At 44.1% G+C, this 20,920-nt stretch overlaps 1 protein-coding gene across 5 annotated transcripts in view; it reads left to right on the forward strand.

Moving 5' to 3' along the window:
• The window catches only part of ENOX2 (ecto-NOX disulfide-thiol exchanger 2), a 304,632-nt gene that overhangs the window by 255,106 nt on the left and 28,606 nt on the right, over positions 1–20,920 (forward strand). For all 5 annotated transcript variants that reach the window (XM_020969840.2, XM_078148015.1, XM_020969843.2 and 2 more), the window contains 3 exons: positions 943–1,155; positions 3,669–3,775; positions 18,091–18,205. In XM_020969840.2, the coding sequence (XP_020825499.1) occupies positions 943–1,155; positions 3,669–3,775; positions 18,091–18,205 (435 nt within the window). The remainder of the gene's footprint in view (positions 1–942; positions 1,156–3,668; positions 3,776–18,090; positions 18,206–20,920) is intronic.

Genomic DNA, 20,920 nt, shown 5'->3' on the forward strand with positions numbered 1-20,920 from the left:
CTGCCTCAGTTTCCTCATCTGTAAAATGAGCTGGAGAAGGAAATGGCAAACCACTCCAGTACCTCTGCCAAGAAAACTCCAGATGGGGTCATGAAATCTCATCTATTCTACAGCTGTATGAAATCAGAATAAATTTTTTTAATTTTCATATTTGAATGATTGCTGGAGTCTGAAATCTATGCAGGTCAAGCACGGAGCCCGGTGCCTGGAGCTTAACCAATGGGTGGTGATTGACAGGCCCTTCATCACTACTGGGTGATGGCCGTTTTCTCAGCCAGGGCAGCTCCCTAAGACCATCTGCCAAGACTCAGAGGGATTGTAATCTATGTCACAGCTTAGAGGGAGGGCAGTGCCCACACTGAGAAAGGCATTGATCCTGGGCCATATTGATGTGCATCAAGTCACAGGATTATAGGACTGAGAAGTTCCCTGAAAACCCATGTATGGTTTATACCCAAATGGAGCAACACTAGGAAAGGGGTAAAACTTCAGTGTTGGAGAAGATTTTGTCAAAAGAAAGTAGCATGGCATAATGACCAGAGAGCTGGTCTTTAAGCTTGAAAGACTCCATTCAAGGTCCCTTCTATGATTATATCATGCTGGGGCCATATGACCATGTGCAAGTCACCTGACCTCTCATTGCTCAAGGCAACTAACTCTCTTAGACTAAGCTTCCAACCTCCACTGGTAGAGAGAGTTTTCTCATCCAAGAGTTAGGTCCAGTCCCTATTCCCAGCCCTTAAAAAGAAGAAATGACCCTCCCCCTAGCAGCGCTTTGGTAAACCCCTGTGAGGAGGAAGAGGAGAATATTGCAGCCATGCTTTGAGAACCCCTGCTGAGTTGTCCCTAACACTTGTCCTAGAGGAGCCAGCCTGCTGGGGAAATGGATAGGTAGGGACCTGACCAGCTGAGATGACTCAAAAGATTATCCCTTTTCCTCAGATGATTCCAAATTTTCTGAAGCAGTGCAGATACTACTGACCTGGATCGAGCGTGGCGAGGTGAACCGGCGAAGCGCCAATAACTTCTACTCCATGATCCAGTCGGCCAACAGCCACATCCGCCGCCTGGTCAATGAGAAGGCAGCTCATGAGAAGGGGATGGAGGAGGCCAAGGAGAAGTTCAAACAAGCTCTGGCAGGGATCCTCGTCCAATGTGAGTCGTGATCTGGGGGTGGACAGGGGGGCAGCGCTCCATCACTCATCTTTTTGAGTTGGCACAGAAACAATATGTGGGTTCTGAGATCATGAGCCAACTCACTTAATTCCTTCCTGGTTGACTCATTCCATGAGTTGCGCAAGACAATTGAGTCAATTAGTTACTCAAGTTAGTTACTCAAGTAATGGAGTCAATTCCCCAAGTGTAAAAGCAAGATCATCTCGTGAATGGAGTCTCTTTGGTACATTTACCTCATCTTCTTGGGGGCACCGAGAACCATGACAGTGGTCCCTCCCTATGCCATTTGTTTGCACTTTCATCCGTATTTGAGGTCAGTTGATAACCAGCACAGGCCATGGAGGTGAGTTCCGAATTTAGTCACCAAGGGCAAGAGAAGGCATTGGCCTTTGAGGTCATTATCTTCTAATGGACTTGCAGGGACTCCTTTAGTGAGCCATACAGTGACCTCGGACAAAGTGATTGATTGAGTGGGATGCTTCTGCTTTTGACCCTGAGCTTCCTTCTCTCTGACTTCCTTTGTGGAGCATGGTAGACACCCCTGGGGGGGTGGGAAATGAGTTGTCTATTTGTACAGAGAAACATGGCTCTAAAACCAAGTCCAGCCCCAACATCTCATGTGAGGCTTGTATTAATGTATCATTTTTCAGGGATATTTGTGAGCCCATTCAATTCCTTTGATGTCTCAGCATGGCATGGAAATCCCTGCGCTCTGCTAGGCCTTACTAGACTGGAAAGACTTTGAATATAAATACAGTAACGGCCTGCATATTTGTCACTGAAGTCCTAGTCAGGCTCAGTGGGGAGGAGGCCTCAGCACCAGGCTGCCCACCCATTTTTCAACCACAACAACTCACGAGGACCATTTCCTAAAACATAACAGGGTTGCCATCTCCTTGAGTGGAAGGAGCCCTCACACTAATAAAATCAAGGCTCCTTGAAGGAGCGAAAACAGTTTTTGGACAGTTTCTGGTTGGAGATACAGGATCCAGACTTTTTAGGGAGGGACCCATTCCTCCAGAGACTCTTAGAGAGGTGACTTCACTTTGCCTGCATAGAGTCCAAATCCTGCGGCAGGTGTCATTTGGCTTAGAGTGGATTTTTTGTTGTCCATTTTTAATCTGTAACAAATATGGCTATGGACTTCAGAAGTCTCCAAGCCCACAGAGGAAGGAAGCAATAAGAGAAAGCACTTGATCAATCCATCAGTCAAACAACAAGCCTGCCATGTACCTGGCACTGGACATCCGCAGACAAAGAGAAGTTGAGGAACAGAGACATTAGATTGTCCCACCGTGGCCATTGGTTTACTTCTTGTGGCCCCATTTCCCCAGATACCCTTTAAGGAGTCCTACAGAGCATTCCCACGCTGTACTTCCAAAAGTGTCCTTCCTGACAAACCAGTTCACCATCTCGGCCAGCCTGCTGAGGGGGACCTGAGATCAAATCCATCTGTTTTGGAAGGTAGGGGCCGGTGGAAAGAGAGAGCTGGGATTTGGGCTATAATGCATTTAAAAACAGAGGAAGTACCCAACTGTACTTAGAAGGACCAATGTGGCCAATTGGCCTATGGAGGAGCTACAGCCATGAAGGAAGGAATCTCTGTCTCTCCCTCCCTCCTGTCTCTCTGTCTCTCTCCTCTCTCTCCTCCCTTCCCTCTTCTCCACTCCCTCCCCTTCTCTTCTCTTTCTTTCGTCTCATCTCATGGCTCACTACAATAAACCTTTCTACTTTAGATGAGACAAAAAGAGAAAAGAAAGCCAACAAGACAAGATGACTTTCCTAAAAGCCTTGGGTTCTATTCCTGGCTTTGCCACCTTGGGCAAGTCCCTTTTCCCATCTGGGCCTCAGTTTCTTCCCCTGAAGGAGTTTACTTCAGCTTCCCAGATGTTTGTTGGGCACTGTGATGCCATCCCAGCCCTTGAGGTTGAACTGTTAGCTCTAAGGCCTGTTCCAGCTGAAAAGCCAATGAGCCCTGACCAGACAGTCTTTCCAGCTCCCCCATTCTGGAACCACCCTTTGCTACTCCAGTGTTCCCTCCCCCTCAAGCTGTCACAAATCCCACCAACTCGGCTTTCCTTTCAAACTTTCCCACATTTTCCTTACAGTACCCCTGGTGAGGTAGGCAGTTTGAGGGCTACTCTCCCCATTTTACAAGTGAGGAAACTGAGGCTCACTGAAGGAAAGGGACTCATCTAGTGTCACACCACTTCCTTACCAGCATATATTCCACTCTACCACAGTCACTTGTCAAGTTCCCTTTCCTCCAGTTGACTATTGATGGGGCAGCCCTCCTAGCCCCCTTTTCTGAGTTTCCCTTTGCTGAGCATGACCATGGCCTAGCCCACTACAGTAGAGGATGGTAGCAGACGGGTCCAGCAAGCCATCTGCCTGATTCCCCTCTCACTCTCTCTCTCTCTCCTTTATTCCTCTCTGCTGCCCTCTCTGGATGATATTCCGGCTCCATGCGACCCGTTGGCCTCACCCCGCAGTTGAGCAGATAGTGGCCGTTTACCACTCCGCCTCCAAACAGAAAGCATGGGACCATTTCACCAAGGCCCAGCGTAAGAACATCAGTGTGTGGTGCAAACAAGCTGAGGTTGGTAACTTTTAGTCTATTTAGCTCCCACCCCAGGGACAGTCTCTTTCCTTAACAGCCTATTGATTGGGAAGTTAGCTGGGAGTTAAGTAGTAGCCTGCTGCCATATTCACAACAAGGCCCTATTGAAATGCCCTAGGATACGTGTTTCAACTTGTCCTCTTTCTCCAACCTCCCAGCACTAAAAAGGTCATAATGCACTTGGCTTGTCTCAAATTCATTCTACTGAACAGAAAACTTCGTAGTGGGAACAGGGCCAGGATCATGCTAAGTCTCCCCCTCTCTGAGCTAGTGAGGCCCATGTGATAATTAATACCCTGTGATTAATACCAGCGATAATGAATACCCTGGGCTTAATTAGATTGCGCCTCTATCATATTTACGTGATGGAGTGGAAAGATCACTTGATTTGGAGTCAGGAAATCTGGGCTCAGATCCTGTCTCTGCCATTGACAAGCTGTGTGGCCTTGGACAGATCATTTTAATTTAGGAAAGACATTGATAAGGTAGAGAGTCTCCAGAGAAGGGCAACTGGGATGATGAATGGCCTCACGTCCAGGCAATATGAGGAAGGGTTAAAGAAACGGGGGAATGTTTAGCCTCGAGGAGGAAAGACTCCACTGTCTCCAGGTGTGGAAGAGAGATTCGATTTGTTCTGTTTGGCCTCAAAGGGCAGAACCAGGAACTGGGGGCGGGGAATTGCAGAGAGGCCAATTTCAGTTTGATTTAAAGGGAAAAAATCCTACTTCCTAATACTGAGCTGTCCCAAAATGGAATGGGCCACCCTCCCTCACTGGAAGGCTTCCAGCGGAGGCTAAGGAATGTTGGCAAGGGAATTCTTTTTCAGGCATGGGTTGGACTAGATGCTGCTGAGGCCATTTCCAATTCTGAAACTCTGTAATTCTGGGATTTCTCCTGTGTAAGATGGTGTTGATATTTTCTTCAATACCTACCCCGTGGGGCAGTTTTGAAGAGAATGTTTTGTCCGTTTTAAAGTGCCATAGAGATGGGAGGTCTAATGATTTACTTATTCAAGGGCCTGGCGGTCACATGTGGACGCTGCAGATGCTGCCTAGTTACCCCAGGGCACCAAGCTGGCCAAGCTCCTTTGGGGAGGCCCTTCCACGGGGCTTACTCTGATTTCATATTAAAGATAACCTATGTCTATGCTAAAGGCAGAGTGAGATTTTCTGTATGGCCCTGGGAATATGACAGGAATGTATATGATCGAAATCAGAGCTGAAAAATGAAGATGTGGAAAGGTTTGTTTTCACCAAGAGGGCTACTGGAAAAATACATATCGACCTCAATCAATCTTATAGAAATGGATGCTAATACTTAAATAATACGTTATCTTTACCAAGTACATTCATATGTCTTGTCACCTCATGATGGAGGTGGTATGTAGGGTAGTGTTAGCCTCATTGGGCAGATGAGGAAACAGAGAAGGGAGGGAACCTGCCTAGGGTCAAACAGCTAGTAAAAGCAGAACTGACACTTGAATCCAAGCCTTCGGAACCAAAGAGCCCAATTCTTTCCACTCCACTACATCCAAATCTCTACCCTCTCTGCTATTCTGTAAAATCTCTTACTCAGAAGAATTGTACATTTAAAAAAGAAAAAGCTGAGAATTTGTGTCTAGGAGCAGCTTATAATGTTGAAAATGCTGCCTAGCCTCCTCCCCCCAAAAAATACAGCCCACTATCCTCCTTTTATTCATTCAGTTCTAAGCCCAGTTCATCGTTAATCTGTAATACCTGCTCAAGATGGATATAATGGTGGAATAACTCGATGGAGTATCTATTGAACTGTGTGACAGTCTAGACAATGGTCATTCTTTATCCACTTGTTTTGTCCTGTATAGATTGTTAGGCTAAACTCTTGAATGATTGTGCATCTAAGATCATCAGGGAGGCTCTGTAATGTTTTGAGGTTTGATGTAATCAACACAGTGCTACCTATAAACAGTAACTCACAAGAAGAGCACGGGAAATCCCTCTCCTCTTGAGACTGCACAGGACATCCTTCATGATAGCGGCCAATGCTTTGTTCAAACATACATCTCCCTATCTTGAGCCTTACTTGGTATTAATAATCAGATGTTCTTTTAACTGTATTCTTCTGGTGATACTGCTATATGGTTGCAAATCATGGAACACAATGTTCTCTGAAGAATCAGAATTGTGGGTGCCCCAAGGGGGGGGTAATAGAGACACAGTGGGTATAAGTAAGCTCCAGTGTACTGCGTAGAATAACTTATATGCAGGAAGTAACTAGAAGCCGCCAGGAAATGTATGATCAGAAAAGAAGGTGGGCCAGTCCCATAGCAACAGCAAGGGTCAGCTAGGCCAGGTACTACATGGGTACCCGTGACATGGATATTCAGCAGCCCAGAGCCTCACACTGACTCACAAATCCATGGAAGCAGAGAGACACACCTTAGTCAGACCTGAGCCTCTCAAACCACATGGGCAGCCCCTTGTAGAGTTTCACTCCAAAGCTGCTTCCCTCCCCCCGTCCTAGGGCACAATTCCACTCATGCGACTCAATTCCAATTCTTAACTTTGGGCCTCTAACATTTCTCAGGCTTGGAGAACCACATCCTAGCATTCTTTCCCCAGCTCAGCCTCTCCCCTAGCTTGAACCTACGTTCCCTGACTTATTCAGCAGGGTTTACTCAAAAGGTCACAAAGCTAGGATTTGGGAGCCAGCCCTGCCATGGTCATCTGCTGGCCATTCTCATCTCAGTGATGATGGTAGCACATTCTTCTCTAATACTTTAAGGGTTACAAAGTGCTTCCTTCATAACAACCCTCTAAGATCAGCAATGCCAGTATCCTTAGCCCCCTTTAAAGAGGAGAGTTTTGAGGCTCAGAGATGGAAAGGACGTGTCCAGGGTAACACAGCTAGTAAGTGTCTGGACAAAAACTTGGACTCAGGTCTCCTGACTCCACATCCAGCACTCTTTCTTCTACACCATGTTGCATTGTGATCCTACATAAGCCTTTCTGAGACCTCAGTTTCCCAGTCTGTAAAGTGGAGAGATTAGTCTCCACTCTTTTATGTCTTGTGCTTATTATGAAAAATCCAAGGAGACAATATGTGTGAAAGGTTTTTTTTTAAGTACATTATGCAAATCAAATGGAATATTAAGCATTTGCCTACATATTCCCAGGCTCCTCTCCCAGTAGCATAAATGAATGTCCTCCCACTCTAAAAAAGTGAATCCATTTCCTCCTGCTAGCTGCTCTAGGAGAACATTCTGGTACAAGGTTTCCTTTTAGTAGAGGTAAAGGAGGTGGCTAGTGCATTTCTAGCCCATGGAGCTCTAGTTTAAACTGCTTTGTAATTACATAAGCTGCAGCTTATGAAAAAAAAGCCTGCTATCCAGATGTGGCATAAATGTGTAATTTCCTAAGTAATTTTCAAAGGAAGAATTGCAAACTCTAAATGGTCATATGAAAATATGCTCCAAATCACTAATAGGAGAAAGGCAAATTAACCAGCTCATAGAATTTCAGCTCACACCCTACAAATTGGCAAAGATGACCAAAAACTAGAAATGGTCAGTGTTGGAGGGACTGTGGCAAGAGAGGCATTCTATTATGCTGTTGGTAGAACTGCCCATTGGTCTAGCCATTCTAGAAAATGGAATTATGCAGAGCAAGTAACTAACTGTCCATACCCTTTGACCTAGTGAACCCACTATTTGGGTATATACCTCCAATAAGTCAAAGACAGAAACAAAGATCCAATATATGCCAAAGTAGTCATAGCAGTACTCTTTGTGATAGTGAAGAACTAGAAATAGCATGTCCATCAGTTGGAAATGACTGGGCGAAAACAAAACCTACCTGTGGTATGTGAATGTGATGGAGTTTTATTGTGCAGTGAGAAATGGCAAATATGAGGAATTCAGAGAAGCAAAGTAGGATTAATGGAGAGGAGAACAAGCAGAAGCAAAAGAAGAATCTGCATGTGAGTACAGTATTGTAGATGAAAAGATACTTAACAAGAAGTTGAACACTACATAAACAGAAAACTAGCAAAAGTCATCAAGAACAGACAATAAACCACATCTCTCTCTTCGTGTCATAGAAGTGGGGGACTAGCAGGGGAGAATGCTGCATATATTGTTAGATACAGTCCCCAAGGTACCATGGAAAGAACATGGGACTTGTGGTTAGGGGCCCTGGGTTCAGGTCCCCAGACAAGTCACTCCCCATCCCTAGGCCTTCTAATAATGCCCACTGACGATGACACTTGCCATCAGTCTATCATCATGTAGCTGTGAGAAAAGTCCTCCCATAAGCCATCAAACCCTAAGAATGAGAGTGTTTTTTATTGCTGTGAAGAGTGCCAAAGCCAACAGGCCACTCAAGTCACAACTAGGGATTCCTACAAAGCTCCAAACAACTTCTCTACAGGACACTAAGCCAGGGCTTGAGCTAGGCACTTCCCAGGACCACCCAGCTTGGTAGCATTGCCCTCCTTTGCAAAGTAACAAGGCTAAAAGATCATGACCAACTTGACCAGAGGGGAAAAACTTGTTTCTGCAGGCCTTTAGGGGGCATCTCTTTTTGCCTCTTTAATGGGATAGTACAAGGAAGCCCCTACATGGCACTTTGTGATCAAAGGAATCAGTAAATGTCAAATTGTCTCTGCAGAACTTCAAGCCACAGGTGATGGATATCAACCCTTATCCCAGTGGGGAAAAAACTGGGGAACAGGTGGTATCAGGATCACTTGAAGTGACTGGGGTTATTTAGCCTGGAGAAGGGAGAACATGAACTTTGTCCTTCTGTTATTTAGGACTATCATGTGAAAGAGGGGTTAAGACTTGTTATGCTTGGCCTTAGGAGATAGAAACCAAGAACAGAGGGTGAGTGTTGCAGAGAAACATATTTTGGCTAGTATGAAAAACCACTTGACAAAACTCCCAAAATGCAGTGGGTTACCTTGGGAAGTAGCTAGTTTCCTGTCACCAGGAGGTCTTCAGGTGAAGTCTGGATAACTATAAAATACAACACAATAAATATTCCCTAACTCTTGTAAGAAAGAGGCCTTTCCTAATTACCCTAGATGCTAGGGCCTCCCCTCCCTGAAATTACTTGCTATATTTGTGTTGACTCCCATTGCAATACATCATATTATATTGTGTTGTATTATATTATACTTAATTCTATACATAGTATATGGACGTTCTTGTTTTCTCCCCCATATCTCATCTACTGGCTTGGCTCCTGTACTCTTTCATGTGGAAAAGAATTACTGTGCGTGCTCCCCTGCTCATCCTGCCCTCACCCTTTTCCATGCCTTTGCTCATACTGTCTTCTATGTCGGGAATGAGCTGTTTGCTACCCTCCCCATCTCCACATCTTAAAGCCCTTTCCTTTAAGATTATTTAGGTAACACCTGTGATAAAAACATGGAGGGAGGACACTGATTATGTACTACTCTCAGTCACCAAATCTACAATGCAGAGAGTGGGGCTGCAGCTTTATTACACTCAGATGTACAAAAAAAATGAGCGAGACCAAGCCTCAGGATTAGGCTCTGTTGTATAGGTTTTGGTTACCCAGGGAGGATGAGTACAATGGAATATCAAAAAGCTAACAAGGAAAGATAATTTTTAAACATCAGAGAACAGATGGTAGTAAGGGAAGATCTGTATTAGGTAAAACAGAAAACTAGCTAGTAAACACTGGAGCTCCGCCTAATATCTCAAGCTGGGATTTGTAGACAGGCAGAGAGCAAGAACTAACCAGTTAACACCAGAGCTGCCACTGATTTTGCAGCCTCTAGCTAGTTATGTGACTGGCTTATCTTAAGTAAATAAGTAATCAAGTTGAGCCAGAAATCATCTTATCACACACCTTTTCCACAAAGTCCTCCCTGACTCTTCCTCCTCCAATATCTCCTCACCCTTTGTCTGGGCCTCCTTTGTCAAATCCATCTTCGGGCATTTCTTCAGCATCTACTACTGTATGTACCAGGCACTGTGCTAGCTAGGTCCCAGGGATACAAGGACAAAGATTGAGACAGAAGAGCTTACTTTATAACAAGGGCGGCAACCTGTACAGACATGAGTATATGTAGAATAAATAATAAAGAGAATACCTACACATTCTACCTTATATCCTGTTCACTTGTGTACTCAGTAAATACCTAATAAATTTGTGCTGATATCATATTATCCCCCAACCCTGACATTAGATTGTAAGTTCTCTGAGAGCAAGTACTATGTCATCTTTCACCTGTGGGTCCTCAGCCCCCATCAGGGGAAGGGGCATTGAAGGAGATGGGGGAATGGCCACTGCCTCCCTGGGAGCCACTGACTTGAAGAACATCCTAGCCACTGTGCAGTGTGTAGAAGATATCAATGGATGTACACCAAAGGCATGTGAAGAAATGACCCCAGGTAGGAAGGAGAGAATATTGTTTGTTATACCTGCTTCCTGACTGGGGTTTTTTCTTTGTATGTGATAGCATCCTGACAGAGAAGAGAACCAGCCTGCTGGGGGCAGTGGCTTTGGGAGAGTTTGGTGGTTAGTTCCTAGAAGGTGTCTATTTCAATCTCCTCGTTCTACAGAGGAGGAAACTGAGGTCCAAAGAAGAAAAGGGACTTGCCCAAGATCACACAAGTAATAAGTAATTGAACCAAAATTCAAGCCTAGACCCTTTGACTCTCAGTCCGGTCCTCTATACTGACTTACTATGTGTGTGAAGTTCCCTGAAAAGATTAGGTTAGAGAGACTAGAGGGAGGTTGTAGGAAGCTGACATCCAATACCTGCTCCTCCTTGAAAGCCATACTAAACAAGCAAATAGGCCTTTTTGCTCTTGAACCATTTAACACTTACCCATTTGCCTGACTTGATAGACCTCTATATTCTTTCACCCAAAAATGGGCTTAGAAGCTAAATTTTCCTAGAGATAGAAAAAAAGGAACAGCCACTAGGCAATCAGCAAGAGCCTTCCTTAAGGGAAGGTAGTAAACTCCCCAGTACTGGCAGCATGTAAGGGGAGATAAGCCTCCAACTTGTCAGGGATATTTTAGCACGGACTTATGATTTTAATGGAGATTGGTCTAGAAGATCACCCCTGAGGCCCCTAACAACTCTGAGATTCTCTGATTCACTGTTGGATGTTCACACTATAGCTTGAAGCCAACCAAACCAACTATCTGTTGGTCTCAGAGAAAAGAAGCTGATGATTCTCCATACACTTCCAAAAGTTTTAGTAGCCCCCAGTTGCCTCTAAGATAAAATAGAGTCTTCAGTTGGGCATTTAAAGCCCTTCACAAGACCCTCTGCCCTGCCCTCCTTTGCAGAGGCAGAGGACTATGGGTATGGAACACTGCATATAATGTGAGATTTTTTCAATGTGTTGATTACTTAAAGCTAAACTTGCTTTTGTTCTTTTTACGTTATACGGATGGCTCTCTGGGGAAAGGAGGAGTATGTTGGGAAGTGTGGGTGATGTAAAAACAAAAGATCAATAAAATTTTTAAGTACAATGTAAAAAAGAATCTTTCGTAGTCTGGATCCACTCCATTTTCCAGACTTGTTTCATATTAATTTATTGACACATTCTACATTCCAGCCAAAATTGCCTCAAACTCGCATTCCATATCCTACCTGCCTGCCTTTGCATACACTATCAACTCCTCAGGCCGAGAATGCACCGCCTTCTCACCTTCAATCCTTAGAAACCATGGCCTCCTCCAAGCCTCAGCTCAGGTGCCACCTCCAAGGCCAAGCCTTGTTTGCCCAGTATTCCCCAGGTGTTGGTGCTCTTTCCCTCCTCAAATGACCTCCCCAGTAGACTGCCGGCTCCTAGAGGGAAGCAACTGTTTCAATTTTGCCTTTGTATGTCCAGTACCTAGCACAGAACCTTGTTTATAATAAGTACTTGTTGAGTGGAATTGAAATTGAAATATCCCAGTTGCTTAAAAAAATCTCTTTAGGCTGACATTTCCAAACTTCAGATGATTCTTTCCAGCCAGACATTAAAGTTGTTCCTAGAGTCCAATTGTTGGAAACCTTTGCATTTGTGCTACCTTTTGGCTTCCTGCCATTGGGAAACCTGCTAGCCTGATTTGTATCAACATGCTCTATAGGCCTCAGGGCCCTCCCTGCCCCAGCACAGGGTACAACAGATACTGATTTATAACCAGAGTTTGAGGTTTGCCTTGTCCTAATAATGACATCTCAGGGCTCCAATTTCTGTAGAAGATTAGAAAGTCTTTCCCCGGCCCCTCCCCTTTCCTCTCCCTTCCTGACCCCCTCCCCTTGCACTGCCAAGTGTCCTGTAAATTTGAAAAGTCTCAGTAAGTGGAATTGTGTTACACATTCAGTAAAAGGTTAGCAGCTTAGAATTTCTGGTAACCTAAAACACAAGCAAGATGAATTCAGATCTGTATGTATTTTTGTACAGCTGTAGTTAGTCTAATTACTGTACAGTAATCCAATTTGCCTGTCTTATGATTAATCAGAAATGTCAAGTGGTACAAAGGTTCAAATCCTGCCTCTGCTTCATGTTTATCTGGACCTCAGTTTCCCTTCTGTCAAAGGAGAGTGTTTCTCTTCAAGTTCTAGCTCCTACAATCATTTGAAAGGTGACAGTGATGAGACACTATAATGGGAGAATAGTTTCCTTTGCTTCTTCCATTCCTTATCAAAGAGTTTCATACCTCAAATCATGCTCATTATTGTTATTGAGCTTGACATTCAAACCAAGTTAACATCCAAAGCCATGTGTCACTAGGAGCAAATTGCTTTAAATGACATAGTTACAGCCTTCCTCCTGCTCTCCCCCACTCCAAACTACCTTTTGTGTGTTGTCTTCCCTCATTAGAATATAAGCTCTTTGAGGGCAAGGACTGTCTTTCTTTTTGCTGTATTTGTATATGCTGCTTTTAGATCCTCCCTCCATCCTTCCTTTCTTCCCTCCCTTCCTTTCTTCCCTCCCTCTCTTCCTTTTTCCCTTCCTTCTTTCCCTCCTTTCCTCCCTCCCTTCCTTCCTTCTTCCCCTCCTTCCTTCCTTTCTCTAGTGTCTTGTGGTAGCTATGTGTCAGCAGATACATAGTCATACCCATGCTATTCTCCCAAGCAGTACAACACCACAGCCTATCTTGGGCAGCTTTTGTCCACAAAGTCATCCTCTAATGTACCAGAAAGCCAGGGAGGGGACCCTGAATTCCTAAAAGATTATGCTAGGGAGCATGAACTATTTCCACACTAAAAGGCTTGGAGTGTGAGGCCAGCAATTTGGCATTGAATCCTTTATCCCTGGTACCCCATGAAACAGAGAAAAAGATAACCAAGTTCTCAGAAAAGGGGGCAGAGGGTGCTCAGACTCTTGAGGCCTACGCCAGAAAAAGTGTCTGCTATGGCAGGCCCTGGGAAGCAAGAAAGGCTATTAGTACTGACAATAATAATGAGGAAGATAGAGTGTTTTTGTGCTGTAAAGTGGTTTGCTAAGTACACGATCTCATGTGAGCCTCACAAAGAACCTTGAGAGGCAAGCACTGTAGCTCTTAGAGGCCCCATTTTCCAGGTGAGGAAACTGAGGCTTGGGGAGGTGAACTGACTTGTCTCTGAGCACATGGCCAGTACATATCAGAGATCCGATCAAAGAGGCTGAACCCAGCCTAGCCAATTTCAAGCACAAATGAGAAAAGGAATATTGCTGGAAAGCATATTTACAGTTTGCATAGGAAGAAGAGAGGGTCTGGACTGCGTTTGGGAAATGCAGTGATTTTTGATGGGCTTCAAGCTGAGACAAAAGCTCATCATTTTACATCAATATTCTGTTGTGATGTTCTATGCTGCTGGTGATGTTCTGTGCCTTCAAATCATGAAATACCAGCGTCTCCAAAGAATTCCAGTTGCAGGTCACCCAGAGGGCAACGAAGAGGCCCATAGTGGACACAAGTAGGCAACAGCACATTACCAATGACGGACAGCCCAGGAGAAGCAGCTTTAAGAGCCGTCAGCAAAGAGATACATAACTGAAACGGGAAACGGGGCTGGTTATACAGTGAGAGCTAGAGATAACTGAGGGAAGATTTGGGAGCCATGGGCTCCATTGGTATCTTGGCCAATGTAGGCCAAAAGATACCACTCTGGAGCACTGCCTTTTATGAGAGGTGGCATGGCATTGTGGACAGGCACTGAATTTAGAGTAGAGAAGACCTGACCTGCTTCAAATCTTGCCTCAGAGTAGCTGCAGGGTAACTAGCTGTGTTACCCTGTGCAAGTCACTTAAACTCTCTGGGCCTCAGTTTCCTCATCAGCAAAATCAAGGGCTCTGAATTTAGCAGCCTGTAAGGTTCCTTCTAGCTCTAAATGTATGACCCCACCATCAAGAGGAAGGCCTTTCAGCACATTGGATGGACTCACTGTGTAAGATTTACAGGAGGACATGGACAGAAATTGCATGGAATGAAATCACATGGATGGCCTGTGCCCTTGCACTCTGGGAGAGAGTTCTTACATCTATAAAATCACCAATCCATCCAAGTATAGGAATATACTGCTTTTGAGACTCCACAGGCTGTTTAGAGAGGGAAAAGACTGTGGACTTGGGAGTCTGGAAACCTGGCTCTGGCATAGCAGTTATCCAGGGAAAGCTGTATGACCTTGGGCAAGCCCTTTGCCGTCTCTGTATCACATTTTCCTCATCTGTAAAATGGGGACAATGCTACTTGCCCTCCTTCATAGGCCAGTTGTGAGAAAAGTGGTCCGTCCTATAGAAGTAGGAGCTCTCATTCCTACCCTGTACCCATAGATGATTGCTACATTGGCCGATGGTGGCTAACACAGACCCCAAGAATCAGGAAGGGGTTTGGGGGTGAATTCGAATGTAGCCAGCTCCTCAGAGCTCTCTTCCCATCTTTGCTGAGGTCACAGCTGGCACTTGGGCCAAATCAGAGACCTCTTTGAAGTAGCCCCGTAGAGAGCTTTTGACCCTTTGGGGAATTTAAGGGCCTGCACTGTTCTCTGGGTAAGCTCCTTAAGGAATGAAGAACTTACTTGTACCCTTCAGGATAAGGCTCTTTGGACTTGATTTATGAGCTTCTGTGAATTTCCAAAGCATTTCCTTTAGCAAGATACCTTTAAGCCTGTAGTGACCTCTGACAGATAGTCCATTGTCTTGGCCTGGTATTGGGTATTTAAGGAAGACAGATGAGGACTCAGAGGCACAGCCTGTTTGTCACTAGAATAGCTGGCCTAGTGAGGAGACAGGGCCTGAGCTCTACCCCATTTCCTGAAGGACATGGGGAACCAGCCACTTAGCACTCTATGCCCCCATTTCTTCAGCAAAGAGACACCAACATGTAATACTCATTTGGAAAACCCTTAGAAGCATTAAGTGAAATTTCTCAAGTAGGAATGAGTTGCTTTTCTAGCTAAGGATGATTTGTTGAGGTTTGGAGTTTGGTTGGGTTTTGGTTTTGTTTTTCTCTTTTTGTAAGAATTGCCCAGTTCTATGGAAAAAGCCTCCAGGTAAGCTGCCTCTATTGCTCCTAAAAAGACATGTTCCCTTCTTAGGCAGCTAGAAGCCAAGGGCTGGCCAAATGAACACTGAATACCCACAGGGCTTGTCTTAACATTCCACTCTAATCTGCCTACCCAGGGAGGCCCCCTGAGGAAGAGCATGCTCATCTCATCTAAGGAGCCCTGTGACTCAGTTCTCTGGAGAGCCTAGCTTTGCTTTCCCCAGTAGATACTGAATCAAATTGCCTTTAAAGAATGGTGGTATATTTGTGATTTTGAGCAAGTCTTTTCAACATGGTGCCCAGCAGCTAGGATATAAGTTAGGCAGCCATGATAGCCATATATTTTTCTTGATGAATACTCCCATTTGCCATCATCAGGCCTCATTATAACCACCCTGTTACTAACAGATCTTAGATGATCCTGAAAATCCAGCCTCCTGAAATAGACTGAATGTTTAGAAATGAGCCTTTCCTTGGTAATTTTCCTCTGCAGTGGGTTTGAATAGGATCTAGCAAATCCCTCTCTTGACACAGTCCTTATAGAGTTCGTTTTTCTCAAATAAGTTCTGTTTTCATTGCTGGCTCAGGAGCATATTAGCACTCCTGCATCAGCCTCCAATTTCCTTATTACCTCTCAACTGTTAGTGATATTGTTATTCAGTCATTTCAGTTGTGTCCAACTCTTCATGACCGCATTTGGGAATTTATTGGCAAACATACTAGAATGGTTTGCCATTTCCTTCTCCAGTTCATTTTACAGATGAGGAAACAAAGGCAAACAAGATTAAGTGACTTGTCCAGAGTCACACAGCTAGCAAGTGTCTGAGGCTGAATTGAACTCAGGAAGATAAGCGTTCTGACTTCAGGCTCAGCACTCTATCCACTGCAGTACCACCTAGCTGTCCTACTATTAGTGATGCTCCTAAATAAAAGTTCACTTCCCCCTGTAACTTCTAAGCCTGAAATAACTTGTCCAAAAGTCCAGGCATCTGTGCTGGAAGTGTTTAAAGTAGCAGGGCACCAGCCCAGAAACTCTTGGGCTTTGTGGTGAAGTGGGGCCTTATGGCTGGGAAAATAGGGGAAGGGCTAAGTGAGGAGGTTTGTGGATATAATTGGAATCCTGAATCCTAGTAGAAACCCTTTGCAGGCAACTTGAATCAAGTTTGTTGCTGGCTTATGGTTTGCCCCTTGGGCCTGGTTCCACTGTTGTTTGCTGATTTAGGAGGTCTCTTTGGCCATCAGATTACACATCAAGTACTATAAGCAAACTGGAGAGCAAACAATAGTTTGCCTGTCAGATCTATGGAGAACAGAAGAATTCATGACCAAACAAGAGATCGAGAACATTATGAAATGCAAAATGGATCTTTTTTTTTTTTGAGCTAGGCAATGGGGTTGAGTGACTTGCCCAGGGTCACACAGCTAGTAAGTGTTATGTGTCTGAGACCGGATTTGAACTCAGGTCCTCCTGAATCCAGGACCGGTGGTCTATCTACTGTACCACCTAGCTGCCCCCAAAATGGATAGTTTTGATTACATTAAATGGAAAAGTTTTTGCACTAACAAAGCCAGTGCAACCAAGATTAGGAGGGAAGCAGAAAACTGGGAAAGAATTTTTACAACCAGTGTCTCTGATAAGGGCCTCATTTCTAAAATATATAGAGAACTAAGTAAAATTTATAAGAATACAAGCCATTCCCCAATTGATAAATGTTCAAAGGATACGAACAGGCAGTTTTCAGATGAAGAAATCAAAGCCATCTATAGTCACATGAAAAAAATGCCCTGAATCACTACTGATTAGAGAAATGCAAATCAAAACAACTCTGAGGTACCACATCCCACCTATCAGATTGGCCAACATGACAAAACAGGAAAATGATAAATGTTGGAGAGGATGTGGGAAAATTGGAACGCTAATACATTGTGGGTGGAGTTGTGAAATGATCCAATCATTTTGGAGAGCCATTTGGAACTATGTCCAAAGGGTTATAAAAATGTGCATACCCTTTGACCCAGCAATAGCACTTCTAGGGCTGTATCCCAAAGAGAGCATACAAATGGGGAAAGGACAAAAATATTTATAGCAGCAGTTTGTGTGGTGGCAAAGAATTGGAAATTGAGGGGATGCCCATCAGTTGGGGCATGGCTGAGCAAGTTGTGGTATATGAATGTAATGGAATACTATTGTGCTGTAAGAAATGATGAGCAGGCTGACTTCAGAAAAACCTGGAAAGACTTGTATGGACTGATGCTGAGTGAAGTGAGCAGAAGCAGGAGAATGTTGCACACACAGCCACGCTGTGCGATGACTAATATTGATAGACTTGACCCTTCTTAGCAATACAAGGATTTCAGACATCTCCAAAGGTCTCATGATGGAAAATGCTATCCACATCCAAAGAAAGAACTACGGAGTTTGAATGCAGATCAAAGCAGACTATTTGCTCCTTTTTTTTTTCTTTTGATTTGTTTTGTTTCCTCCTTCTTGTGGTTCCTCCTGTTGGTTCTAATTCTTCCTTTCAGCATGACTAATGTGAAAATATGTTTAATAGGAATGTGTATGTAGAGCCTATATCAGATTGCATGGCATCTTAGGGAAGGAGGCGAGGAGGGAGGGAGAGAAAAATTTAAAACTCAAAAGCTTATGAAAATGATTGATGAAAACTAAAAATAAATTAATGAAAGAAAAGAAAAAAAAAGAGTATACATCAAGGCTACTCTTGCTATGTGTTTGGCATCAACTCTCTGTCCCCTGCTTGACATGTTCCAGGCTTTCAGCACCTTAAAAGTCTGCCCTTTGAACTTTAGGAAATTCGAAACATTCATAACGATGAATTGATGGGAATCAGGAGAGAGGAAGAGATGGAGATGTCTGACGAGGAAATGGAAGATCCTAGTGATCCAAAGGAAAATGAAGACTCGGGTAAGACCATTCTGTTCATATCTCTATAGCAGCGGTAGATTTTTCTGGATAAAGTTCCTGTGTATTCTGTTTGTCTCCATTTCCCATTATGATGAACGATCGAGAAGTAGCTGCGTTTTCCAAGAATTTGGGGGCATTTGGTAAGCATAGTCTTCACCTGGGTTAAGTTGTCCAGATTCTCTTGCCAAATACATCATTAAGAGAATATGTCAAAAAAAAAAAGAGAGAGAGAATATGTCCACAAATTGGAATTGTTCGATCATTATTCAAAAACCAGTAGAAGGTGAGGGGGTTTGAAATAAGATTAGATGCAGAAGCTCATCGGGGTTGCAATTTCTCTACACCTCCCCATCCTGTGAAATTCTTGTCCTCATCTTTCCACAGATCCTCCATAATCTACCTGGGTATTTCAAAATATCAAGAATATCACTGCAGTAGTCACGCGTTCCATCTGTTAGCCCTCACTCTCACTACATGACCCTCCTACCTCCTTTTCCAATCCAACACATTATTGGTGACATCTTTTACACCACTTCTTGCATGCAAATCATTGCTAGTACCACACCACAGCTCACTTACCATACCACTCAGCTCTTGGCTACACCTTGGATCACCTGTAGTTGTGATTCTTCCAATATCATGGTCCCTCATGTTCCACAACCATATGGTATCACTAGGGCCCATAGTATCAACAGACATTTGGTGAAGCAGCATCACCGTGGGGTTCCACACCATTAAGTAGAGTTAGGTTATTAAGAACTTCATGAAATAATACTGGTCAGGGACACGTTAAGTGGGACATATGCCTCTCTCTGTTGGCATTGGCAGCTATGCAATCACTTGTGTGATAATGTCTTACAACCCGAAATTCCTAAGAAAAGAAAGAAAGCAAGCTACCCAGACTTCTTTGTAGGCAGCAGCTGTTAAGGCTGGATCTCTACTCCTTTTGATGTAATTCCAAGCCCTGATAGACAAAGTAACACATACTTTGTCTAAGTAGAGCCCTTTGTCATCTTTGGGATCATTAGATTTCATTTAGCAGGTAAATAATGACTACGAATGTATGTAGTCAAGATAAACAGAAGAGAGGGAGTTTAATCATGAAGCCATTAGACTCATTTAACTGCTTGGCAATGGCAGCTTAGAGCCTATTATTTCTCATGTGAAGGCTGGTCTCTGCCCCAGTATCTGCAATATGTAGAGAGTGCATATCTAGTGTTACCATGAAATAAATGTGCCTCAGTGTTCGAGTACCCACTTGATCAACTGCCAAGTTTGAGAAGTTACAGAAGGAAGGGAGAGATGTCTGCGGGATTCAGATTGAATATACTTACTGGGGTAGAGCATGGCATTTTGCTTCTCTGGCTTTCTGGAGTTAAAAGCTGCATTGGCCCCTGCATAGGGCCTTATTTGTTTAGAGACTGGGAACTCCCTAACAGATTATCTTCAAGCTATTTTCTTTCCTACTCCATACACGGAGGTGCTGCTTTGTCAAATAAAGCTATCTGCAATAGACTTAATGGAGCTTACCAAATAGCTTTTCTCCCAGAAGGTTTCAATTCATTTTAATTCAAGGAGTTTTGTGTGTTTCTCTTCCCCTGGATCGTATTTAATTTTGTTATCTTGCTTCCATTGTACACAACTGTTGAAATCCCATGTACCCTGAATTTTGTATGAGAGGGGGGTTCCAGTTTAGAGCCAAAGTCAGTGCCTGTTACATAGAACTCAGTTCTAAAAAAGGGATAATTTACATTTTAGAAAAGAGATCCCAGGACTTCTTTTATTTCCACACTACCCAGCTCCAAAGTGCAGGAGCCTGGAGCATGAGTCTGCCCAAAGCTCTAGGTTGGCCCCTACGTGCCATATGGGATATGGGGTATGCTCTCTGTAGAAGACAATGCTGCCCCATACACAGTCAGCTCAGTGATTCATGTTCAGGTATGGGTTAGACTCGCTGGCCCCTGTGGTCCCTTCCAACACTGATATTCTGTGATGCTATGATTGAAGAGGGCCCATGCATCAAAGCAAATTATATCAGGGCAGAACTCATTCTGGTTTTGGCAGTGATAGAAATTCCATGGACCCAGTGAATATCAGCACAGCTTGGCATGCTGTTCCCCTTCAGCAGTGATTTGCTGACCTCCTTTCTCAGACCTGTGCTCCCACATGGCTCTAGCCAAATTCTTCTTAGAATTGCAGATTCTCAGAGTTGGAAGGCATTTCAGAGATTGTGTTCCTCCTATGACCTCTTTTCACACACAGCCCTATTTTCTCTATTTGGGACTCGGCCCAATCAATGAACAAATATCTATTGTAAGTCAAGGGGGATGAAGAAGAGCCCTGGACTTGGTCTTAGCATCCCTGAATCTCTCTACTAGAAGGACCCTTAGAAACCCACTGGGGGGCATCTAGGTGGCACAGTGAATAGAGCACCGGCCCTGAAGTTAGAAGGACCTGAGTTCAAATCCGGCCTCAGACCAAACACTTGACACTTACTAGCAGTGTGACCCTGGGCAAGTCACTTAACCCCAATTGCCTAAAAAAAAAAGAAACCCTCTGGGCCTCCCCAGCCCAGAGTAAGAATCCCTTCTCCAGCTTCTCTGACAAGTGGGCAGTCAGATTGTGCTTGTCACCTTCCAGGGAGGGCAGACCCAGCCCAACTCTCCTGATGGTAAGTTTTGCTTTGCCCACGCCCATGTAGGCCTCTCCATAACT

This window comes from Phascolarctos cinereus, unplaced genomic scaffold (genome assembly GCF_003287225.1).
Source record: "Phascolarctos cinereus isolate Bilbo 61053 unplaced genomic scaffold, phaCin_HiC Scaffold_8;HRSCAF=390, whole genome shotgun sequence".
Classification (NCBI taxonomy): domain Eukaryota; kingdom Metazoa; phylum Chordata; class Mammalia; order Diprotodontia; family Phascolarctidae; genus Phascolarctos; species Phascolarctos cinereus.